At 37.8% G+C, this 25,962-nt stretch overlaps 3 protein-coding genes across 10 annotated transcripts; 1 reads left to right on the forward strand and 2 right to left on the reverse strand.

Moving 5' to 3' along the window:
- Window positions 1-922: 922 nt before the first annotated feature.
- Window positions 923-7,745, reverse strand: u2af1 (U2 small nuclear RNA auxiliary factor 1). Of its 2 annotated transcripts, XM_057336899.1 has the most exons (9): window positions 7,627-7,686; window positions 7,286-7,334; window positions 7,002-7,089; window positions 6,817-6,880; window positions 6,680-6,729; window positions 2,616-2,714; window positions 1,748-1,881; window positions 1,441-1,533; window positions 923-1,205 (listed from the first exon to the last, which is right to left on the reverse strand). In XM_057336899.1, exons 5-9 carry the CDS (start codon window positions 6,707-6,709, stop codon window positions 1,088-1,090), a joined length of 474 nt encoding a protein of 157 aa, XP_057192882.1. In that variant the 5' UTR covers window positions 6,710-6,729; window positions 6,817-6,880; window positions 7,002-7,089; window positions 7,286-7,334; window positions 7,627-7,686; the 3' UTR covers window positions 923-1,087. The 2 variants fall into 2 exon arrangements, with proteins under 2 accessions (XP_057192882.1, XP_057192881.1); XM_057336898.1 differs by lacking the exon at window positions 7,286-7,334 and having other exon boundaries at window positions 7,627-7,745.
- A 392-nt stretch (window positions 7,746-8,137) lies between these two features.
- On the reverse strand, window positions 8,138-12,775 carry si:ch211-214p13.3 (nectin-3-like protein). 6 transcript variants are annotated; one of them, XM_057336114.1, is made up of 5 exons: window positions 12,680-12,775; window positions 10,667-10,975; window positions 10,389-10,488; window positions 8,863-9,011; window positions 8,138-8,705 (listed from the first exon to the last, which is right to left on the reverse strand). In XM_057336114.1, exons 2-5 carry the CDS (start codon window positions 10,794-10,796, stop codon window positions 8,683-8,685), a joined length of 402 nt encoding a protein of 133 aa, XP_057192097.1. In that variant the 5' UTR covers window positions 10,797-10,975; window positions 12,680-12,775; the 3' UTR covers window positions 8,138-8,682. The 6 variants fall into 6 exon arrangements, with proteins under 6 accessions (XP_057192097.1, XP_057192098.1, XP_057192096.1 ...); XM_057336115.1 differs by having other exon boundaries at window positions 10,667-10,954; window positions 12,680-12,773; XM_057336113.1 differs by having other exon boundaries at window positions 10,667-10,894; window positions 11,903-12,773.
- Window positions 12,776-17,066: 4,291 nt separating this feature from the next.
- Window positions 17,067-22,355, forward strand: si:ch211-214p13.8 (uncharacterized). Of its 2 annotated transcripts, XM_057336218.1 has the most exons (7): window positions 17,067-17,172; window positions 18,274-18,383; window positions 18,826-19,167; window positions 19,296-19,331; window positions 19,511-19,621; window positions 20,349-20,380; window positions 21,705-22,355. In XM_057336218.1, the coding sequence occupies exons 2-7, from the start codon at window positions 18,299-18,301 to the stop codon at window positions 21,936-21,938; spliced, it is 840 nt and encodes a 279-aa protein (XP_057192201.1). In that variant the 5' UTR covers window positions 17,067-17,172; window positions 18,274-18,298; the 3' UTR covers window positions 21,939-22,355. The 2 variants fall into 2 exon arrangements, 1 of the variants encoding a protein (XP_057192201.1); XR_008963138.1 differs by lacking the exon at window positions 20,349-20,380.
- The last annotated feature ends 3,607 nt before the right edge of the window (window positions 22,356-25,962 follow it).

Raw genomic sequence — 25,962 nt, forward strand, 5'->3', positions numbered from 1 at the left:
GCTGGGGAGTCTGTTTTGCTCACGGCCAATCATGTGTTAACAATTTAGTCGTGCCCTCGTCTGCGGAAACGTTTAAGCGCAGTGGCGCTGCGCAGACCGATCGGCGTATGACTTCACGGCACCGTCTAGACATGGGAAGACATCTCGCGGTACTTTGATTTCACACCCCGCTCAATCTGCGAAGCGGTGCGTTAACACATTTTTACCCGGTTTCACAGACAAGTCTTAAAGCTAGTCCCAGACTAAAATGAATGTTTGAGCTGTCGAACTGAAAAAAACTCGCCATAAAACATCTTAAAATATGTCAGTGCCATTGTTTCGTGTCAAAATGCACTCCAGTAACGTTTTTAACAAGGGCATTTTTATAAAAGTAACAAATATCCTAATTTAATTAAGGGTTAGTTCTGGCTTAAGATAAACCCGGTCTGTGAAACTGGGCCCTAGTGCCGTTCAGCTATGTATTGAACTAACAATAGCAGACTCTCTTACTCAGATGGACATATCTCGCTTTCTAATGGCGACATTTTTAACGCTTAAGAGAACAGCAATGGTTTACATTTTTTTGCAGAATAAAATTTGTATTACCCCAGGTTTACTTCAAATACCCTGGTTAAACGATATTGTAGTAAAATCACAGTAAATATGTGGTTAATGTACTTACAAATGAACTATGGTTGCTATTGGTTGATTTCATACTGGAATACAGCAGTTTTGTTTTACACAAATTTTACACAATAAAAATACGAAGAAAAATCATGGAAAAATGTTAGAAACTTCCTGTCTTTGACAACTTCACATTAGGAAACATGTGTTCATAATATGTATCTGTTCAAAAATCAAAAGACAAACAAGATCTACAATAAAAAAAACAGACACAATGACAAGTTTACAATCATTACAAAGTAATAACCACTAAAATCACTAAAATGTCTAAGGGGTCTTTTATTGAAAAAGCAAACAGTTCTTGGATAAAGAAATCAGAGGATAAAGAAATCAGGGAATTTCAATTCAACATTTATCACATTTTCATCACGACAGAGTTGGACAGGTCTTGAGGAATGAGTGTAAGCCTCAGAAAGGAAGGAGTTTAAAATCGTCCAGAGCGTTCCCTATCTCTTGACCTCCGCCTCTCCCGGTCTCTTCCACCTCTATTGCGTTCGCGAGAACGAGAGCGCCTCTCACGAGAACGTGAACGAGAGCGATGCCTGTGTAAGAGAGAGAACATTTAACTAGAGCTTTTCAGTTCATGACTTGTTTTTGATCAAGTCTTTAAATTTTACCAGAGATACTATAAACTAAGGCTTTTTCTGTTCGTACTCCATTTCAGATGATAAAGCAAAAAACGGTGGAGCAGCCTTATGCCAGCAATGTGATTATACAAGTTATTAATTCTCAATCTGTAACAAACATTTTTTTTTTAAGTTTTCAGAAAAGACAGACCTCTTTCTTCTGCGGCCATACAGCTCTCTCCTGAGCTCCCTTGAAATTGGCTTCAGATGCATGAAATTGCAGAAGCCACCTCGAGTGCACTCTCTGCAGGAAAACAAATGTACTGCAATCAGCCATAATGAAGCCAGTGGAAATCAAAGTAAACATATTGCACAAAACAGAATATTACTTTCTCACAGTACATTTATTTATGGACATCTAGCATTTTATGTATAGTAGTTATGTATTTTGGCATTTTCTTCCTCCTGATTGTACATGAGAATGTGCACAACGCTCTGCTGGTTATCTGATCACTTACCCCATCTCATACTGTCGACAACAAGCCTCTCTGAAGTCAGTGACAGGAGAGAGCTCAGCATGGATGGGCTGGCCATTAAACCAGCGGTTATTCAAATCAATCACTGCCTTCTCAGCATCTTCTTCACGCCGGAACTACACAGAAAACAGTGAACTTTCAAGTAACTTGCAATACAGTAGTGCTGATATGCTATGAGAAAACCAATGTTTAAAAACACATTTAATAATAATTATTCATAATAATGAACTGGACAAATTCAACCCCAAGTAACATTTCTTTAAAGGGATACTTCAACCAAAAAAGAAAATTCTGTCATCAAGTTGTTCCAAATCTGTATAAATTTCTTTGTTCTGATGAACACAGAGACAGCTATTTGGAAGAATTCATACAACCAGACAGATTTTTCCCCCCATGGACTACCATTGTAGGAAAGAATACAACGGTAGTCAAAAGTGCCCCAGAATTGTTTGCTGTCCTACGTTCTTCAAAATGTCGTCTTTTGTGTTCAACAGAACAAAAAACTGATACAAAGTAATTTTTCCTACTATGGGAGTCAACAGGGGGGCAAGATCTGTTTGGTTATAAGCATTCTTCTGAATATCTTTCTGTGTTCTTCAGAACATAGAGATGTATACAGATTTGGAACAACTCGAAGGTGAGTAAATGACAATTTTAATTTTTGGATGAAATATCCCTTTAACCTAACTGTAAGCTGTTTACAACTTCTATGTGTATTCAGGCATTTAGGCAAGTGTATATCATAATCGCATAAGAACGGTCAGAAGAACTATTAATTTAAAAACATTATATCTGCTGATATGCATCAGAAGTTAGTTCAGTAAATGGACAGTAATGAAAACATTCTCACCTTCACATAGACATTGCCCACCAAGTGATCTCCTAAATTATCACAAACATTCATCTCCTCAACCTCTCCATACTTCTCTTCCATTTCAGTAAACACCTCCTGAAGAATGAATATGTGACATGAGAAAAATAATTTGCAATGTGTTTTAGCATAGAGACAAAACAGTGAAAGTTCAAAGCACAAAATAACGACCAGCATCTATGTGTCCCTTTAACCTGAGAATAGGCAAAATGTTAACAGTGTTTCCCATTCATTGACGAGACTATGGTGGCCCACCATAGTGTACTTTGTTCCCCCACAGTCTTAAAACAAGCCGCATTTTTTTCTTATAACAACAAATATTTCTTTGAATTTCGTTGAATTCTGCACCGTTGATTCGTTGTTGTGCCATTGTTCACAGCTAGACGAAATGCTTCCCCCTCTCTGTTACTTCAGCGCAATGTGGGCAGCGCGTCTACACAACGGAGCTGTACAATATCCTTTTTTAGCGCCAAAAAGCACTCCGTTTAACCCTTTCCACATCGCTCAGATCATGCTTCAAGCTAGAGCCCAGCACGGGCCTCAAATTTAAGCCATGGCCTGAGAAGCTCAGGCCCTAGCCCGGCCCATGTCCGACAGCATATCAGGATTCTCAGATCGAGTCCAACTAAAGCTCGTCATGTTTTTTGTACCTCTGTATTACACAGGCTGTTGCGGCAATTAAAATAGTTCAGTTTCGTTTTTAATGGCAAATTATTTAAATTTCGTTTAGTTTTTTATTAAGTTAATTTAGAAAAATGCTTGGAGTATTTTTTATTTGTGGCTCAGCCAGGTGCAGAAAACTGCGCTGGAGCGCGGATTTGAATTAATGATGTGAATGATACTGTTGAAACTGCTGCAACCATTAAAATAGTTTTGTTTTGTTTTTAATGGCAAATTATTCATATTTCGTTTTAATTTAGAAGAATGTTTGGAGTTTTTTTTAGTATGTGGCTCAGGTGCAGTGTTAATTTTGACAGCAAATTTTGATTTAGTTTTAGTCATAGTCTTTTGACGAAAATGCAATTTAGTTTTAGTCATTTTAGTCAACCCCATCATTTTAGTTTTAGTCTACGAAATATGAAAAACATTTTAGTCGAATAAATATACATTATATTTAGTCTACTAACGATTATTTTGAAGATCGATTAGTTGGGCGCTTGTTTTTCTTCTTCTTCGATTAATCGGATAAAATGTAATTACATCTTTTGCTTATAAGTAAATCAGATATGGGAAAAGTATATACAACTGAACTCATTAGCCTTCTCCCAAAATGTTGTGAATGTCTCCATAATTAACACACCTGGTGAGTTGATTCAGGTGTGTCATATTAGAAGCAACTGACAATAGTCTCTCCCAAACGTGGGAGCGAGGGGAGGGTTGCCAAGGAAATAATTTTTTTGTGCCATGAAAAGTGAGATATTTGTCATTCAAATGTAGTGAAGTACAGTAAAAAGTAAACAGAAAAAGTAATACTTAAGTACAAATACTCAAAAAGTGTACTCAAGTACAGTTCTCAAGTAAATGTACTTCGTTACTTCCCACCTCTGAACTAAATAAACCACCAAATCAGGGTATTTAGCCTATTATGTACTTTGCAAAGTGCAAACGCCACAAATTGGGTTTTACTAATATAATCTTTAATTTTGTCATTTAAAACACCTCTCCCCTTTAAACTTTAAAACTGCGCAGCTTGAAGAGATGCATGCAAAACATGTCTGACTTTAAAACAGCACAACTTGTGCCGCACGGAGAGACGCATCCACGGAGAGACACGTGTGACTTTAAAACTGCGCACCTCGCGCTGCACGGAGAACCACATCTGACTTTAAAACTGCACACCTCGCGCTGCACAAAGAGACACATCTAAAATGGTAATTTTAAAAGGGAAGAAGATGCCCTTGATTTATAACTGCGCAGCTCGCAAGTGACGTCACAGACCAACTAATCGATAATGAAATTCATTGACAACGAATTTCATTATCGATTATTATCGATTAGTTGTTGCAGCCCTAATTTAGTCTACTAAAAATCTAAATGGTTTAAATCATTTACTTGGCGTAATTAAATGTTCCATACAAAGATTCAACTATTTTGACATAATTTACTTCACCTTAGAATTAAATTAAACCAGGTCATTACCTTTACTTTTCAGAAAAGTTCAGTAACTAGATTTGCATTGTTGGGACAGAATATTAGACCATGAATGACATGTTCCAGTTCATTCAATCCCATTTGACTCAATTGACTCGTTAAGTAGGGCGTATTCATTCAACCAATGAAACGCTCTGACAGGGCTCACACTCAAAGGCTATTGGCTCATGGCATGCCTCTTTGAAGAAAGAGCTGCACTGTCTTTGCTTGATACAGCAATGAATGAGAAATAGCTTTCAAAAAGACATATTATATAAATTGTATTACATTTCTTTAATCATGCAAACATGTTACATATTTGGTTCGAATGTACAGTTTGACTCACTTCATCACTTCTATAATCAGTAGAGGACAGCGCTGGTTTCTTTTTGCTGACTTTATGTTACATTTCACGTTATGCAGCAGCTCGTGTTAAGTTAACATAGGCATATAAAAACGTTTGTGCTTCCTTTGTAATGTGTTTCGGGGTGACTCGCCTGCAGTCGCGCTTCAAGTTTGCGGCGTTTTACCGGCGATCGTGAAGGAAAATAAGACGCTTTGTAAACCGCGTGGAGACACAGAATACATGTCTGTGCTTCCCCTTCTCCCAGAGACTTCTCTCTACCGTTTATATGAGATAAGAACATGTGCGCAAACTGATGTCCGCCAGGTGGGACAACAATATTTTCCGTCTCGTTTTTATTAGTCAGAAAATTTTTATTACAGTTTTCGTTATCATGCATTCATTTTTATTTAGTTATCGTCTCGTTTTCGTCAGTGAAAACATGTCGTTAACGAATACTTTTCGTCAACAAAATTAACACTGCTCAGGTGCAAAACGCATAGTTTGATTGCCAACTGCGCAGGAGCACGAATTTGAATTAATAATGTGAATGACACAGTTTAAACTGTTAAAATAGTTTAGAATAAATAAATAGCTAAAAAGTAAAAAAATAGTTTATTTTTTAATGGTGAATTACATTTCGTTTCGTTATAAAAATGGGTATTTTTATATGGGTTTGGGTATTTTGTTTGTTGCTCAGGCACAGAACGCAGTTTGATTGCCAACCGCGCAAATTTTAATGATTTGAATGCATGCTGGGCATGAGTATGCTTAATTTCCTCCTTTAGCTTCGGCTGTCGCCGTAAGATAAAAAATTATACGGGTGCGCGACACGATTACATGCTGCTCTGTGTCACCGTGTCCCAAACGTCAATACATTTGGTTTGTCGGACATCAATCAGCGCTGCTCAGACCGATTGGCATGTACCGCAGCAGAAAGTGCCTGTCATTAATTGCTCTCATGTTACTTTGATATAAACTGATAGGTCTGCGCAACTCGCGCATAAAGTTGAAAACATAATAAATCACAAACTTAACATTACACTGTTGTGCTGAGAGAGTGTACGCTTTTCTTACGGGTTAACTCTAAACAGTCGCCGCATCATAATAATGTATGCATGCTCTGGTCCGGATAGTAAAGTGATACTGCTATGCGGGGGAGTGGGACAATGGCACTGTGAAAAAGGCCCGATGTGCAGCCCGCGTTTTAATATATGGTTATAAATAAATTAGTTCAACTGTTAAACACTTTTTTGCTTAATTTTTTGATGGCTCATGCTCTACATGTTTTGACTGTTTGTGAACTCCCATTTTACCATGTGTTGTCCCCTATTATCCCCATTTATATATGGAGCCAATTATGAAATTACTACTATAGTTATTGTATTCTTATAGATTGAGTCACTTAATTTTGCTCTTAAAATGCACAAGATTGCAGCATTTACCTTTAAAATATGCAAAAATGTATTCGGGGGAGAATGGACCCCCTACAGGAAAATATGTTTATAATTCTTGAGGGATGACCATCTTCCTCAACACTCCCACAATTCAAGGAGAGCAGGACACTTACCTCAAAGAACTCATCGTAATGTTCTTGCATCTCAACATCACTGACAGCATCTAATAAAACAGGTGAACAAAGTCCAGGCACGTTTAAACAAACCCCACATGAATAGAATCAGTGCAAATTAAATAGTCAAGACTTACTTATTCCATCTGCAGACTGTGCTGTGTTTTGTGGGTTTCGGTAGATGTTCAGGAGCGCAATGGTCTGAAACACACATCAAATATCTACAGTTAACATTAACTGTTTGACCAATACAAGACAGACATCTAACGTTTACAGAAATGCATTATTGAAATGTCGGGTTAAAACAGGTAACGTTATGTACCTGGCTGAATGTGGGCTTGTTGTGGAGTCTGGAACACCGGTCTCCGTGGCGACATGCTCCAATTTTAAAGTAGAACGAGCAGTTAACCCTGTACAAAACACAAACACTTCAGGAAAATGCTAACATGGAGGCTAGTTAGTTTTGGCTAATTCTTTCCGAATTTTTAGTCATACGATATACACAATGATTCCAACCAAACACAGACCAATACATGAAAGTAAACTATAAATATACATATTTAGACATGATGGTCTTTATTCTGTGCTAACTGTAGTGCAGCTTACAAATCAGATCGCAACACAATGAATGAGACGCGCTGCACCCACGGCGACGCTATGAGACAAAGAACACAATTTTCTAAACGTTTTTCAATAATACTTAATCGCCGTATAAAACTCCTCATTGTCTAAAACATGTAATACCAGAACTATAATTATGACGAGTACACGCCATGTTAGCAAAAATTAGGTAAGTTAAGCTAATAACCACACGAGGCATTGGCAAAATAAACATAACAGCTTTATATTCTACCAACACGCGGAGATGCAACGATGCTTAAACGATGCTGAAAACGATTGCAAATCATCAAAAGCATGATATATTTTAAGAATAAGCGCTCACTCACTTGTCTTTTTCGGTACCAAAAATCGACGCCAGGTACTCGGCCATTTTGAAATAAAGAAAAACGGTGGGACAGTTTCTTCTGCTGATGAAGCAACAGCGGAGACACTGAAGCTGGATAATCAGAGTACTGCCACCTAGTGTACTGAAGCGAATCAACTGCACAAGAAAACTTGTGCGCGCTGACCACAGTGGACAGTCACAGAGGCGACATGTAGCATTGTATTTAATAGGCAATGCAGAGGCCGTTTTCATTTTGATCTTTTAATTAGATGAATTATTAGAGTATCAGGCTACAGGCTGCAATGTGTTCATTAGATGTGTGACTTTGCTATGGCGCATGCATCAAAGCGGTTACTTGGGTCAATTTTTAATTAATCACTGGAAAGTGCAGTCAGTGGGTAAAGTTTACATAAAAGGGTGCAGTGTGAGCACTTAAAAACATTAATATTCTGCATGAACTTCTACATTTCAGCAACTCTGAAGAACTTAAAACAAGGTGAAGTTTTGTGAAATCATTCTTTAATATTGAGATTCAGCTCATAAATTATGATAACAACAAAAACAAGCTTAAAGTAATATAACATTAAATAGTACAACCTAACAGGAATTAAAAACATTTGAAAATAGCAATTTTTGAATAGTTCTAAAATACACAGGGCTCCAAAAGTCATTGCGCACATTAGAATTAGTTTTTAGAAATGTTTTAAAAATTTTAGCAAAGCTAAATGGAAGTGTAAATTATTGCTGAATTGTGTCTCTGTTGAAGCATACAAAATGAATTTATTTTTCAAATCATGCTGCAGGGATAATGACCCTATAGGTTTTGCACAAATGCGGCATAATTCAAGCCTGAGAACTAACACATTACCAGTAACTTCGTGTTCACTAGTTATTGTGCTGTACATAATTTGTGATATCATATTTTGTAAAGCATTTTATAGTCTTAGAACAGCATATGAATTCATTAATCTCTTGTGGGGAGTGTTAACAAACCATTGAAGTAGACCTACTTCAAATATTTTTAAAGGGAGATGAATCTTCAAATAATACGAGGGACTCAAAGCTCAGAATGGAAACCTCCTAAAAAAAAAAGAGGAAAATTGTAAAAAAAAAAAAAGAGTAAACTGTCACTTCTTTCATCAAAGCGTACCGACTCAAGATTTCTTGGACACTCTAATCTATATCACTGCCATTTCAATAGCAGTTCATCTTCCTGAAAGTAAATAAAAGCATTCACCTTTCTGCCAGTAGAGTGAGCCAGTTCCTATGCCATACTCATTAGAAGCTTCACAGATATACAGGCCATTGAGATCAGATGTTGGTTTCAAGAAGTACAATCTATTGCCCTCTGTTTTAATTGCATTGTTATGGATGGTCTGGTTCATCCTACATGAACAAGAGAAAATGCTGTGTGTCCATGTTTATTACATTCTAAAATCAGTTCAGTGCTAAAATCTCAAATAGACTCTAAAGACGAAAACAAACACAACACAATCCGTCTTTTCTGAACACATCTCTGTGTCTAGTTAAGGACAACACATTTTGTGTCACAGAGTGCACGAAACATAACATAACACTGAAAACCAAGCGAAAAAGCAAACTAATAAGGAAAAAAAATATTAATCATCCCATGCCTCAATAACCATTTAATGTAACATGTAATATACTGTATATAAAAAATAACAAATCATCTGCCACAACATTCATGCTCTTCCTGGTTATTCCACTCTAATTTAGGGAAGCAAAAAGTAGGTGGTTTTATTGCAACAGTTTCCTGATGCATCATTCAACTTATGTTTACATATTGTCATAGACTTGCATACAATTTTCCCCCTTCACAGATTGCTTATTTCGGAGTGTCTATAAACACAGAGTGCAAATAGCCCTGCTATAATAGCAGAGGCTATATTTACACTAACTCTGAAATAGAGGAAATGTAAGAACAGCGATGTGGAAACATCCAGTGGCATAGAAAGTAATGTGCGCGCCAAATAGTCCAAATCCACCTTTTACCAAACTCGCTCTTTTACTGTACCTTTTCACATTAGGCCTACTGTTCTCAATAGACTGTAGAGGCATTCATTTACAATAAAATAAAGAAAATCTTAATATAATAATGAAGTGTCAGGTAAGTTTAGGGATAGGTGTAGGCAGGGATTTATTTTCCCTATAATTTGGCATCAATTTAATAAATGTAATAAATATAATCTTTTACACTTTCTTATTATTGTGTAATGTTCAATGCACAACAACACTGAGATGCAAATAGTATCAATGGCAACTAATTATTATTTACACTTAATGCAAAGAAAACGCTGTTCTTTTCACTTAGTGTATATATATTGGCAAGAAACTTTGCTATTTTCAGTTAGTGTAAACAGTATATCTTGTTATTTCACTTATCCTCAATATTTCGATTTTGATGTGTCTATATCTGTCCCCAATCCTGCTGCTGGAGGGCCAGTGTCCAGGAGACTTTAGCTCCAATCCTAATCAAGGGTTCTCACTTTGTAATTAGATGTTGCTTAAAAACGTCAGCTTACATTTGTGTCTTCACAGTAGGAAGAAAGTAAAATTGAAAGCGGCATCATGAAACTAGAGAATTTTACTGGTAAGTTCCATAGCACAGGCCAAACATTGTATTTTATTTATCAACAATCACAATAAAAAGTTAACACAGTGAACTGTGAACAACAATGTTATTAGTGCTATTAGGAGATATTAATGACTTGGAGTCACATCATCCATTTTAAGTGTTTGTACCTTTTCCATCTGAATAGCATGGCTTTAGGATTAGCATCTGCCTCACATTGAAACCCGTCACCACTGAGTAGAGGTGTAATATAGACCAGCTGAGGTGAATCTTTAACACAAAAAACATATGACTGACAAAATCAGCAATAAATTAATTAACTTATTTGTTTTATTAATGTATTACTGATACTATTGGATAAATAGAAGGGATTAAATATAGAGATTTTCAGAATCACATTAACCACAATACTTATTGTAATAGAAGACTTGCCAATCATGTAACTTACAATGCACCACCATCTTATGATCAATTGCCAGTTCCTCTTTCAGGGAATGATGTCTCGCCACACATTGGACATTTAGCTGATTCATCGCTACAGTTGGGACACCGATCAGACTGCTTGAGACTGTGTACATCTCGTCCTGGTTTTCAACAGTGTTCTTTACTTCTTTAACAGAATCCGACAAAGTGCCTAAATTCCATGACACCTCAGCTGGGGACTGGGATGTGGAAGCTGTGCAGGTTGCCAGGTTGACATCAGACCGTCCAACGACAAGAACAGCATCAGTAGTCACTTTCACATTCAAAGGGTTAACTGTGGTTGGTGAACAGTCAAATTTGTAAACGCTTCAAACATTTTAAGGATAAAACATGTCAGCATTACTAAAACATCCAACCATGATGAATATAAACACAAACATAACAATTCAATGTTTAATAATTGGAAATTTTGCATAACGCACAATCCACAAGATACAATAATAGCTGAATCAATGCAAAAGTGGAAATGTTTATTTATGATTTATGACTTACATACAGTATGTTTATTGTTATCAGAAATATCAAGATTTTCTTATGTGCAAGCAACAAATGTGCACGACCTGGAGGATGTTTCCTGGAGAAAAGTGGACAGTTAAAGTAGCCTATAAAACTATTGATCATCCAGGTAACACCATGTGGACTAAACATCACCTATTCAGGGCAGCACTAAAACAAAGTTATTATTAGATTATTTTAACTTATAATATTTAGCATATTCTGCAAGACGTATGTAAATATATACTTTTTAGGAAGTTGTTGTTTCTTAAATTGTTTTTATTAGAAATTATACCCACAAGCAAAGTTTCAAATAGCCTACAGCAAGAAAACGGCAAAAGAGGACAGGTTGAAAAGAGGCTAAATGAAGTGATCAGGCATACACTTTTTTATTAGTAGTAATATTTTTATCTTCCATGTATGCAGTAATAATTGTGTGGCTGAGACCACAAGACGTGTTTATCTAAATGTGATGATGCAGCAGCTATGGTAGCATACCAGCCAGTGCCAAAATGTATAAATAGCATTAGAATTCATTTTAAACCAAAAACAACATAAAAACATTAAGTAATTAATTTAGTCTAAAACTCGTGACAAAAACTTGGGCGAGCTTGAGTTATCTTTATATCCAAATTGTGCATCGTACAGAAATCAGAAACTTAACTTAAATGAGCAAACTGAAAATTATATTCGGAGAATTGCTTACCTTCACTGCTGCTGATGAAATACGAGATACAAGTTATCGTCAAAATGTGACGGAAAAACATTATTAAATCCGGGGCTATATCAGGAAGAGCTACGAAGCGAGCGCCTTCTCACGCAAATGTCAGATCTTAAAGCGTCAATAGCCTACTTTCGATTCTGGTGTTGTAGACCATTGGTTCCCAAACGTTTTGAAACCCGATTTAACTAAATGTACATGCGTACATACATGTATAAAATTAAATCCAGATGAGCAAACAACATATGAAGTATAAACAGCTGCATGAATTTATTACAAATGCATTACAACGGACATTATATGAGGTGAAACGAATCATTTAAATTGATCTGTCATTTACAACTCGATGACACATGTAAACAAATCTTATAGACTGATATGAACCATTTGCTGTATGTGGGAATCGTTGGAAAAAAACATTAGAATAAAGATTGATACTTAATTCTTTAAATAATAATAAACAACTCTTATTTTTTTCTTATTTGATTCAATTCAATTCAATCTTATTTGCTTTGTTCTAACTTGACCTAAAAAGGAAACTAAAATACCTGTGCATGATGGAACAGTATGGAGTTATTTTGCATAGGCTACTATTAAAAAGGAAATGCAAATTGCATTTGCAAATGCGTTTTCTATTTGTCGTGTCAAAATTGTGACATAATTCAAACGCAAATGCAAACCGTTTTCATTTGCATTTACGCGAACGTACAATGTCTGCCAAATTTCAAAAGGAAAAGCAAAGTCTATTTGCAAATGAATTACCTGTGTTTTACGAGTTACGACCCTGCCAAATTTAAATCGCAATAGCAATTCCCCATATGCCATTTCACTTCCTCTGGCGTCGCGTATTAAGCCTGCCAAAACTCAAATGAAATCGCAAATCCCTTTGCATTTGCGTTTCCTCTGACTTGTACAGAAACCTGTCAATCAATGGCGGGGGTGGACTTATTCAATGGGGCGTGTTTGTATCGGGAAGTGACGTCATTCACAGTCGCAGTGATGGCAGTCAGTCCAACACTAAGGTGACACTGTCAGGGCGACACCGGTTGTGGCTAAAAGGGATTCAGCTACAGGTAAAAGCCAAAATAACAATAATGGAACAAATGAGGATCAGATGCAAAGTTTCATATAGAGAAAATCTTTACAATGAATCACAATTGCGGTATTTAACAAGTATAATTTAAAGAAGTTCAACGGGCTCGATAAACAGATGAACACAAACAGTGGTCTGGTGATCTCAATGAGCTACCAATAAAAGTCATATTGAAGCAGTGTGGATTCATCATGATTACATGAATTTCTCAGGTTGGTGCATCAGCTGATGGGCTCATGTACTGCACATGTTGTTGAAAAGGCTGTTCGGAAATTAAATTTTAAATACAGCATTAACTCCATCCAGTAATTTGTAGATGACAGCTACTTCTGTCCAGCAAACTCACTAAAACACTGGAGCACAAGTTAGTCTTTGTCTCACTATGTTATGATACACAAATAAAGAGATGTAGAATTCACATACTCTTGTAATTTATTATTAACTTGTTATATGCATAATGAACAACAATGATAATGCAGGATGCTGTTTATTCATACAAAGTGAACATGTTTTGTTATGGTTTACAACACGTATTAATCATGATGCAAAATACGGTCACAGTGTTGTCAAGAAATGTCATGTCCTCGGAGTACTGTGAAAACGAATATCATAAACAAACATGTTTAGAGGAATGTTGCAGAAGGTGATGATTATCCATCTTGCACCGAAGTTTCACATGCTAAGTGATGCCGCTCTGAGCCCAGACTTCCAGCGCGAGTTATTTCCAAACAAAAAAACCCTGAAAACTGCACCGTTTTCAACGCCGATTGTGAGTGCACTTGTAACTTCACTCCTAATGTGTTTAGCTGTATCACATGTATGTATCTACTTAAGTTCCAGTCGACGGTGAATGACGTCACTTCCCGATACAAACACACCCCGTTGAATAAGCCCACCCCCGCCATTGATTGACAGGTTTCTGTACAAGTCAGAGGAAACGCAAATGCAAAGGAATTTGCGATTTCATTTCATTTGTTTTGGCAGGCTAATACGCGACGCCAGAGGAAGTGAAATAGCATATGGGGAATTGCTATTGCGATTTAAATATGGCAGGGTCGTAACTCGTAAGACACAGGTAATTCATTTGCAAATAGACTTTGCTTTTCCTTTTGAAATTTGGCAGACATCGTACGTTCGCGTAAATGCAAATGCAAACGGTTTGCAATTGCGTTTGAATTATGTCACAATTTTGACACGAACAAATAGAAAATGCATTTGCAATTGCAGTTTGCAATTCCTTTTTAATATAGTCCGCAGAATCATTCCATAGTATGTCATTCCATAGGGAACTGTGTTATGGGTATTTTAATGGGATAAATGTTCCTGCTTTTGGGAGCACAGTCTCTTGATACAGGGGTAGATTGTGGTTCGTGCTCCACTGACAGGCGCTGCCTTTTTTTGTTTCTCACGTAGGCTACGCCAGGGATGAGAACGCTAGCTCACACAAGTTGAAATCGGCAACAGCACACTGACGGCGCATTCTGGCGGTTTCACATTAGCACTTTTGGTGCGCACCCAGGTTCGATTAACGTCAGAGTTTGGTTCGTTTGGGTGATGTGAACGCTGTCTTCTGAACCCGGGTGAGCACCCGCGAACTGTACCCGACTGTAGGTCTGGGGTGCGGTTCATGTGAACTCCAGTACGCTTCGCTGATGATATGAAGTATGACCGCAATCGTACCAAATCGCGGAAATGAACCGCTATTAAAGACGTATTATTTGATAAAAATGTGTGCTTGTGTGTGTGTTTCACTCACTTTTCTGACGAGCGTGACTGACACGCTCCAAGCAGAGAGCTATAGGCCTACATCTCATTTCTGTTCGCCATCAGCGATCTTAAGAGCATTGGCAGTACATTCATAGACGAAAGAGCCGTTATGTACTGAAGCTTTGGAAACAAAACTCGTGGTTCAAAAACAAAAATGTATAAAAGTGAAGCGAGCAATTTTGCCGCCTTCTCCTGCGTTGTCGTTAAGCGACAGGGTAAACAGCTGCAGGCTTGATGACGCAAACGACCCGCGGTTCGGTACTGACCCAAAAATAATTAAAGCTGCAAGCAGCATTTATCGGGTTCGAGCAGTTTAAGGCCTCTTAGTCACTTTTGCAGACGCCGACTAGGCTCAGGACTCAACCCTTACACGTCCACGATGTATAATAGTCCTCCACATGCAAAATAATGCAAGGGTTTGTCAGTAACACTTAATAGACACAACGTATGCTTGCATACATATGCACACATAAGTGTCACTGCAGTGCAGCAGACCGCAACACCCTACAGTGGACAGCGAACACAGCCGAGAAGATCATCCATGTCTCTCTCCCCTTTATTCTAGATATATTTATCTATGTTGCTATGGGCGTGACTTGGCACCTGTCAATTGATAATTCACTAAGCCACGAGAAAAACGAACCAACTCCCATGCCTCTACTATGTTCTAACGCAGAGATATAGGTCTGGCTACACGGTTGCTAAACTAATCTGTTTGGTTGCTATGGGAGTGGAATGACACCTGTCAATTGATAATCCACTAAGCCACGAGGAAAACGAACCAAGTCCCGTGCCTCTACGATGTTCTACTACAGAGATATTGCTGTAATAAAGTCCACAAGCAGGGAAAAACCAGCACCAGGAATCAGGGAGGCCATGGAGGTGCCGGGAGCTCTGGCAACCATGGGGGTGCCGGCAGTTCAGGGGACCAGGGTGGTGCCGCACCCACATGAAGCCAGGCTATAGTGTCGCGTGCACAGGAAGCCAGAGTGGAACACTGGAACACCGAACAACTCTGGGAACTTTGGAGCGGCCGGCTCGGGGAACTCTGGACCGCCGGACGGGACCGGCTGGAACTCTGGTAACTTTGGAGTGGCTGGCTCGGGGAACTCTGTAACACCGGACTGGACCGGTTGGAACCCGGGATTACAGCGGGCTGCTGGGTCAGTGGAGGACTTCGGAGTGATGGTGAGGTGAGCCGGGTCACCCAACGAGTGTTCGGACGGGATCGGATGATCGATCCTATCCGGGGTGGTCTCGCTAACACCTAGGCGAGAGCCACTTATCCACCGGATAAGATCAATGAACTCAACCATGGGTCTGTCCCTGAACTCAGGAGCCAGACACCGATGGGAGTCATCATCCAACCCCATCACAAAACACGCGTTCAGCGAGCGATCGTCCCAACTCACCTGAGAGCTCAATTCGAGGAAGTCTTCCATGCATCTCTCCAAAGGACGACAGTCTTGACTAAGATGGTACCTGAGATTGTCCTCTGGAGAGATGTTGAGCCGCAAGTAATCCATTTTTTCCGGTCTGGTCTTCTGTAATGGATCACTCCCAGACAAGATGCTTTTAAACAATAATCCGTTTAAAGTCCACAAGCAGGGAAAAACCAAAGAACAAAAGATCTTCAATGGAGTAAACACACAGGAGTTACATTTTACACAAGACATAGAACTAAGGAACAGTCAGAGTATTAATAGTGTCCGGGTGATGAGTCTGATGACGGGCATGTGCGTGGATAATTGACGAGGGACAGGTGGGAGCGTGGAGAAATTAAGTCCTTGGGGAAAACACGGGGAAAACAGGCTGGGGACCGACAGGATTGTTACAATTGCAGAGCTCTCTAAATCAATTGTTAAAGCCAAACTTACTAGTTACTACTAGTGACTAGTACTAGTAGTGACTAGTAGTTTTGAGCCAAAAAATCCTCAGAACCTTATATACCTGCACAGTTGACTTGTGTCATGACTTGCAAAGCCTACAAACAGCATTATTTTATATAACTCATTACTCCATTACTTATTTTGAAAACCAAAGCACACCCACACATCAGCTCTGAGAGCTCCAAGCGTTATATTTTTCGCCATGTTCGCTTCCACTTACTTTTGGATATGCATCCTTTGTTTACCCTTTGTATATATACCCCTGTTTGCGCTCATGTCACGGTCAGTTCTTGTTTGGTCTATTAGTTTGAGTTTAGTGTGTGGTGGTCACGTGTGTTCTCATTGTCTCGAAGTGTTCTCAATGTCTAAAAAACTGGTTTGTCCGGTTTTATTCGAGTGTTGCGTTTGGTTGTGGATGTTCCTGGTATTTCTCTCTGTTGTTTCCTTAAAGACATTTGGAATTCTACGCTTTCGCCGTGCATGTTTTATATACACGCCAAATCCCGGTACAGTAGTCACTTCATTTTTTTAATATTTCATTTTTAATTTCATTTTTTTTCCTAATAAGACCCATGGCTTGAAATGGAAAGAAAGATTATAAAACAGTTTCATAATATTTTTGTAAAACCATGCCAACCATGTTACTTTTAAAATGTTTCAGGGTTTAACTTTATGTTACTTTATTTGTTTACACTGATGTCAGGGCAAATAATGTTCAAGCAGCCTTCCCATAACTTAGCTATTATAGGCCTGTAGGTTTTTCACCATATAAAGCATACATTACTAGTCCCGGGGGGTATAACAGAGCTTGAGTCAAACCACTTCCTCTGACCTCTTAGTTCCACACAGCAAGCCAGACACACTTAGCCTGCTAAGAAATTATATATGGGCTCTAAACATGTGGATGACTAAGAGGTTGCAAATAGAAATGCAATCTATAAAAGCACAACTATCTGATACTCTCAAAATGCTATGGATGCATTAGGAAATAAATCAATAAAGTATGTAGTTGTCATTTTGTGAAGAAATTGATAAACTGAAACAAGAAACACGTTGAGAAGTTAGCAAGAAGTAAATGAGGCTATTATCTAAAACTAGCTAGTAGCCTGCATGTTCTTTCTTATTACAAGTGAGAGAATCTTTCAGTGCTGCTGCAAAGGGATCGTTCAGCATATTTCCTCTTTCATTCACTTTGACTCCCTTGTTATTGCTCTTATTAGGAAATCAAGTGTTGAAATGTTCAAATAAAGTGAATATGTGGTGAGCTTTTACTAAATATTAATTTCACTCGGGCAACCCGTTTAAATTTATATTAATAAAGGCCTTCTGTGCTTAAGGAATATTTTCTTTTTGTGTATTATGCAAAAACAAAAAACAAGTCAGCCCCAGAGAAAAAAAGGTTGTTTTGTCCAAAAGCTTGTGCTCATAAAAGCTCATAAAAAGTACAGATAAACGGCAGACAAGCAAACAAAGCAGGATGTACAGCGTAGGTAAAGGAAATGGAAACCACAAGTAAAAAATAGTACCTCATTGAAGAAAACAATACAGTATGAGAAAAGTGTGTTAAACAATGTGTTAAACAATGTGACCGGATGAATTTTCTATAGATTTTGAGAACAGCTTGTGTTTAAAATGGATTGGCTGTACTTGAAGAATACTGAGGCTTTCCTGACCCTTTTCATGGCTTTCATCCTCCATGTGAGCATTGATGCACAAGGTGTGTTTTTCTTTATCTCTTTATATCAAAGAATGAAAAGACTGCTGATGCAGTGATTTTTTCTTAACAAATTCTAAAAAGTCTAAACTTAACTCAATGAACTTACAGCATTTCAAAATATGCATTTTTAAGAATAATCTAAGTGCATTTGAAGCACAGATGGTTTAATGGTATAATTTTTGGTTGAGTGCATGGGAGAGTGGAGTCTTAAAATATTGTTTTGCCAATATATTTTTGTAAGCAAAAATTGTAGATTTGAACCATAACAATATATTTACAAATCACAAGCATTTTTATACTGATTTCGATTGGAACCACTGTATTAACAATAAATAAAACTGAAGCTTCCCACTCCCCATATAATCTTATTTAAACCTGATTGTTATTTTCAAATACATAACTGTTTACTGCTATTTTCATCTGTTATAATGTTATGTTTTAGGTCAAGGCCAGGGCAGACAATGTCCAGTGTTTAAAGTTACCAGAGGGACTGTGCATAAAGTCTGTTTGAAAAAATCTTTAAAGATCTCCTGCAGTCTAAAGTATTGTGATGATCAGCCAATCAATATTATATTATGGACTAAATCTGATTACTTGGGCAAATGGATTCCAGTAAATACCAGACATCACATTTCATCATCACAGAAGCATTTTGATTTACTGAACTTAACTTCATATTTAACTTTTACAAATATATCAAAGCATCACGAAGGCTCCTACAGATGTGAATTTAATCTTCCACACATATCAACCGTCAGCCATCAAATAAATGTTTTTGTCACAGGTAACTATTTGCTCTTTATTGTCAAGTACGCAATTAAAATTAATAACATTTTACATTGTACTCAAACAATCAAATCAGCTGTAGCTGTATAGTTATTGACTTAACTAAAACTATTTTAAATCCCACAGATAACAGCACTGGGACTGAAATCTCTTGTACTGAAAGTAAGAGCAGATTCAATATTATTTACATAATTTGTCAAATGTTCCACTCTGAGCTATTAATATAGCCTATACATGAAAAATCCCCAAAAGTAACTATCAGTTTTATGTTTATAAAAAAATGTACATTTCCCACTTTGTATTATATTTTTCTCCATTTCGCTTAATGTCAAAACCACAAGGCAGTGATTCAGGTCCATGGTGGCTGCCTTATTTATCCATCTGTATGGGTGTAGTGATGCTGATTTTCCTCACAACAGTCATCACTTTCCTTTCTGCCAGTGGGTTTAAATGTGAGTAGCTTTATCTGTCCTTTTTGGATTTTCAGTTGTTTAAAGCGTTAGTTAATCAAGAAAATACTTTCTACTCACCCATGTTGTTTCAAATTTGTGTGATTTGCTTTCATATCTTTTTCAAACCATAAAAGGCAGATTGTTCATATTTACTATGATAAGAAAATTATGACCAGAATGGTCAATAAAAATGACATATATAAAAATAATATATCACTATATCATATGACCTTTAAAATCACAATAACTATATGAAAAACAGAACAAAACATTATTTAAGATTTACTAAAATCCTACCCTTTCGTTTGCTCTCAAATCTCTTTAATGTGAATCTTAACATACACACATGGCAGATAGCAAACAGTTACAAGACATAGAAACAATGACCTGATTGAACCTGATGTGATACATTTGGCCGTGCGATATTTGAATGTACGTGAGTGATGTAAGTGCTAACTGAGAAGATTGTCTGTGTATAACAGCATCAATAAGTTTCAGATTTTATGTGCCTTTTGTCAATTTTAAAGCTCAAAGGGCCTCTGGTCATAAAACACTTTCTTTATTAGGAAAGAAATGTTATGAACATTCAGAATTGTGCATTATGTGTTCAAAATCATTCAGGTTTTTGATGACATGAGGTCCAGTAAATGATTATTAAAAGTTATTTTTGGGTAAACTAACTCTCAGTTAATGTCTGGCCTGATCCTTACTTATGAAAATTTTTTAGGTTCAAGGAAAAAGGTCAACCAAAGAGCACAGGTACAGTTTGTGATTTACATTTCTGCATGTGACAAAAACTTTTATACAATGCAATAAACAGTACATTCAAGTAGGGCTGGGTGATAGACCTGAAATTAGATATCTCAATGTCTTTCCAAAGTTTGACCATATCTCAATATTTTTGCTGTTGCTCTAATTAAAAAAAGATTACTTTCTTTTACCGAATTTAAAAGGAATTGTTTAAATAGAAGATTTAAAATTGCAGTTTAAAACCCCAGTAAAAAGTAGGCCTACACTTTTTCAATAAACACCTGTAAATGCTGTGTAAGGTGATGAAAGGGACTGATTGTGCTAAAACTGTCATGACTCTGCCTCATCTTGTCATGTCTTTCTTGGTCTTGTGGCAGAGTCATGGCAAAGCCTTAGGTTTTATGTGGAGAGAGGCATTTTGGCCCACTTGGCTTTCCACATGCTCTCTCTGGTGGCGTCTCTGTTCCCGCCCTCTCGTTCCTCGTTTAGCTCTCCATCAGTGTTTCATCCCCGACACCTGTCCCCTGTTAATTATCCTTTGTTAGTCTCCCTATATAGTGCCCTCGTGTCTATTGTCCTGTGCTCGTTTGTTTTGTTGGATCTTGCCTTGTGCTTGTTCATGTTTTGGATCTTGTGAGTGTTTGCCACGTACCTTACATCGTGTGTTAAGACGTTGTGTCTTTGTTTAGATCTAGTTTTTGTTCCTGTTTTCCCTAGTCTTAGTTATTCTGTTCCATTGTTTTATCCCCCCCGTGGGAAGTATTATTTTGGCTGTGTTTTAGTTTATCCTGTATCTGTTACCCCATTGTGGGTTTTTGTTTTGTCCACCCATTAAAGTTGTCTATCTCGTCATCGCTGCCTGCGCTTGGGTTCTTCCCCTGACTTCCGTGACAAAAACTCTCTGTTGTGAATGTCTTTTTGAACAAACGATGGTGTGTTTTGTTTGTTTGTTATATTAATTTTGTTAGTCAAAGAATACATTTTGCATCAACTTGAGCGAGTGAAAATTAGTATTTGAGCCATTTTTGGCACAATACTCATAATCTTCAACAATATTTAGTATTCTTAATTATCTGTCATTTTAAATCTTCAACACAGTTCTCGATAATATCTTGTATTCAATATATCGTAAGTATACATTTTATTAATTTGTTGTTCTCTGGGTTCAGCTACTGGAAAATGTTCTGATTCTGAAAACTTATGTATTATACCATTACATTTTTTTATACTAGATTACCAATTCTCAAATTATGTATACAGTATACACCAACATTCATCCCAACATCACTTTGCCTAAATGATAATGTGACATGATGAATTTGTCTGTTTCCAGAATTCAGAAGAAACACTGCAGCACAATCATGAGCTCCTAACATTACCGTGTGAACAGTCTACAGTGTATGAGTCAGATGCGGTTTGTGATTCATTGTCAAACACAAAAGATAACCAACCACGCCAGGTTGTCTATGCATCTCTAAAGGACTTCACACCTAAAAAGTCATCGACCACATCATGTAGTAGGACAAGTGAGGAGTTTACAATATATGCATCGATCCGGGTCTCATGATATACTATCTGCAGATTTAGACAAAGTAAATACAAAATTGTCTCCAAGTCTCAGCCAGAGATAGTTTTGTTTAACTTTATAATTATGTTGTCATGCTATACTGCCAAACAGGAAGCATGTGATGTATGCTTCATGTTTTGACAACCCACAGTGCAAATGATCACACAATCCATTATTGCATCATGGCAAACTGTTGTTAAGTTCACTGTGGTTTCTATAAGTGAAACTCGTACTGAAAACCACTAATCATTTTAGTAGCTTATGCAACACCTGAAATGCAATACTTACAGCTTGTTAAAATAGTAACAGCTAATGTATATGTATAACAGATGTATTTTCCATTTTATATATATTATTTTTGTCATTTCTGGATTTTCTGTCAGATTTGTGGTTATGATTAAAGTGTTATTAATAGAGTGCTATTATTCGTTATTACTCGTTTATTTTTAACTTAGCCTATCAGGAGATAATTTTTTTGCTTCAGTCATGATCAGAACAACATGACAATTTCAACTTTAATTTCTTGCAAAAATGGCTAATAGTGACTTAAATAGCAAATAAAGATGTTATACAGTTTAAGAGCAACAATATCAAAGCCAAAGTCTGCTTTATTGTCAATTCTGCCACATATAGTATATAGAGGATTGAAACTGCGTTACTCTCAGATGTAATATGTAAACTGAAAAAAAAAATTGAAAGTTGGTAACCGAACAGCACTGGCACCCATTCACGTCTATTGTATGGACATAAAACCAATGCAAGTGAATGGGGGCCAGTTAACAACATTCTTCAAAATATCTAGAAACTGAGTTGTGTGTTATAATAGTACCTTAACACTGTGTCCAGGGGTTCGAAATCTTTTTACATCCAAAGAATCAGCCATAACCCCCTCTGACCAGATGCTGCCGCTCTTGCTCCTTTTACTGTCATGATCCCAGTCTGTGTTCCCCTATTATTTTGGATTTTTATGTTATTTCCTGTTGTGTGCCATGTTTGTAGTCCTTTGTAGTTTTTTGTGTTAATTATTGTCAGGTGTTCCTTGTTTGCCCGCTTGTTATGCCAGTGTATTTAAGAACTTGTGTTTCAGTTGTTGGTTGTCAGTCATGCATGTTGCCTTTGGTATCTGGTCTCAGTTTGTGGATTGCTTTGAGTTATTAAATCCTATGCTGCACATGGATCCGCTTCCTGCCTGGATTACTCCTTTGTTACAGTTACCTAGTAGGCCTACACGTTTTCCTCATTCTAAAAGTCAAAAAAGCTTTAATGCCAAGTATGTGTGCACATACAGGGAATTTGTTTTGGTGAAAGAAACTTTCAGGACACAGTAACAACAGCAATAGTAGGCTTCACAGAACTCATTACTATCAGTTTAAATAAATACAGTCCTTGCAAAATCCTGTTTATCGTGTGCAGACCGAGCTTTTGTGATTTTTGTTTACTCTATGTTTGATCATTGCCTGTATCTCTGGTTTTGCTTTTGCCCTGAGATTCCGGTTACTGTTTGAACCACCCTTTACTTTGTTATTGAGCCATGTTTGCTTCCCTTATCCAGAGTGAAATGTCACTCAGTCAGGCTGAGATGCAAGCAGAAACAGTTGAATCATCTAGGGTGAAATTAAAAGTAAATTGTGTGTCATCCGCATAGCAGTGATAGGAAAAGCCACGTTTCCGAATGACAGATCCTGGGGATTCCATGTATATGGAAAAAGGATGTGGTCCACACACTGGGCCCCGAGGTACCCCAGTAGTGAGTTGTTGAGGCTCAGAGATCTCACCCCTCCAGGATACCCAGAATGACCTACCCGAGAGGTATGATTTGAACCTTTGGAGCACCGTTGCAGAGACACCCATAGCCCTTTGGGTTGACAGGAGGATGTGGTGATTAACGTTCTCAAAGGCGGAAGATCGATCCTGCAGGATGAGTGCGTGTTCTGAATCATAAGTTCTAACACAAGACATTCAAATTCTAGCGAAGATCTCTCGGTTTCCTTCACTGTTTTTACTGCTTTTGTGGTACAGTGCTTACCACTGTTAGTCAATAGTAGTAATTTAAGTGTTAATATTTTTATGTGGTATGTGTATGTGGTGAGTTTATCTTTAAAATTATTTCTAGTCTAGATTTTGAAGATAAAAAACCTTATTTAATAATAAATAATCGTGTCAGGACTGCCACAGACTCGAGAGACGCGGAGAATGCAAAACAATACTTTTAATAAGAATAACCAAGATTCACTGAATGAACATAACACTGATGAGAATGGACAGTAAAGGGGCAAACATGGTTAGTATAAATAGAGTCTATGTGTTATCTACAGTGTTCGACACTGTCAATCACCAGATACTGCTAGCAACCCTGTAATCACTAAGAATCTCAGGCACCCCTCTCCGCTGGTTCCGCTGGGGTCCCTCAGGGATTGGTGCTTGGACCACTCCTTTTCTCCATCTACACTACATCCTTGGGACCCATCATACGGGCACACGGCTTCTCCTATCACTGTTATGCTGACGACACCCAGATTTACATCTCATTTCACCCAGACGATACTACTGGAGCAGCTCACATTACAGCCTGCCTAGAAGACATCTCAGCTTGGATGAAAGAGCATCACCTCCAGCTGAACCCTGCCAAGACAGAACTACTTGTATTTCCGGCACACCCCACAATACAATACGATCTCACCATCCAACTTGGCAATGCCACAATCACTCCTTCCAAAACAGCCAGGAACCTTGGAGTCATGTTTAATGACCAGCTGTCCTTCACAGTTGTAAAGACAACACGGTCATGCCGATTTGCCTTATTTAACATTAGAAAGGTTAGAGCCTATCTCACTGAGCATGTGGCACAACTCCTTGTCCAGGCCCTTGTAATCTCAAGGTTGGACTACTGCAATGTTTTCCTTGCTGGTCTTCCTGCAAAGGCTATCAAACCACTCCAGCTGGTTCAGAATGCAGCAGCATGCCTCGTCTTCCAAAAGCCCAAAAGGGCTCATGTGACACCCGTTTTTATCTCTCTCCACTGGCTACCGGTTGAAGCCCGTATCAGATTCAAGTCACTAATGCTTGCCTACATGACTATAACTGGATCTGCACCGGTATACTTTCACACCCTCCTACACTCCATCAAGAACCCTGCATTCAGCAAACGAGCGGTGTCTTGTATTGCCTTCTCAAAAGGGCAGTAAATTGCTTTCCCGCTCATTCTCAACTCCTTCCTTGTGCAACATTCTCCCAACTCAGTTCGGTCAACCACATCTCTCACAACATTCAAAAAACTACTTAAAACCCATCTCTTCTGTGAATACTTGACAGGCAATTGAAAGAAAAAACACTAACCCTCTCTCTTTCTCTCAGCAGGTATTGTTCTGGCTTTTGTGGAAACTAGTAACTTGGTATTAGCACCTATTGTATTGTTGCTCCTGTATGATATATCGGTTTATTGCTCCCTGAACTCTCTGTAAGTTGCTTTGGATAAAAGCATCTGCTAAATGACTAAATGTGATGAGGATATTACTGACAGCTGAGTGATGGTGGACGAAACTGCGGGAGGGGAGCGGAGATAATGTAGTCCGAGGGCGAGGGGGAAACACGGGGAGAGACAGAAGGGGAACCCAGTGATGTATAAAAGCAATACTTGAGTAAAAGTACAAATATCCTGCCAGAAAATTACTTTGGTAGAAGTGAAAGTAACCTTTTAGAATATGACTTGAGTAAAAGTTTTAAAGTAACAGATACATTTTGTAATAAGTATTGTATTGTAATAAAAATGACTTTTTATATTAAATCTACTTAAGTATATAAAGTAAAGTTGAATCTGAAAAATCTGCTGTTTATCTTTAAAAGAAGCAGTACATTAAAACCTTGTGTTGAAATTAACCGCTGAGAGCAACTTTTTGTACTTGCACATTGAGCTTAACCAATGATTACACTGTAAAACTTTGCTGTAGTTTTGTAGCAGGTTTGCCAGTAACTTACTGTGGATTTAATTTACAATTTTGTTTTAAACATAAACTTACCTATTTCA

Source organism: Triplophysa rosa, linkage group LG6, assembly GCF_024868665.1.
Source record: "Triplophysa rosa linkage group LG6, Trosa_1v2, whole genome shotgun sequence".
NCBI classification, from domain to species: domain Eukaryota; kingdom Metazoa; phylum Chordata; class Actinopteri; order Cypriniformes; family Nemacheilidae; genus Triplophysa; species Triplophysa rosa.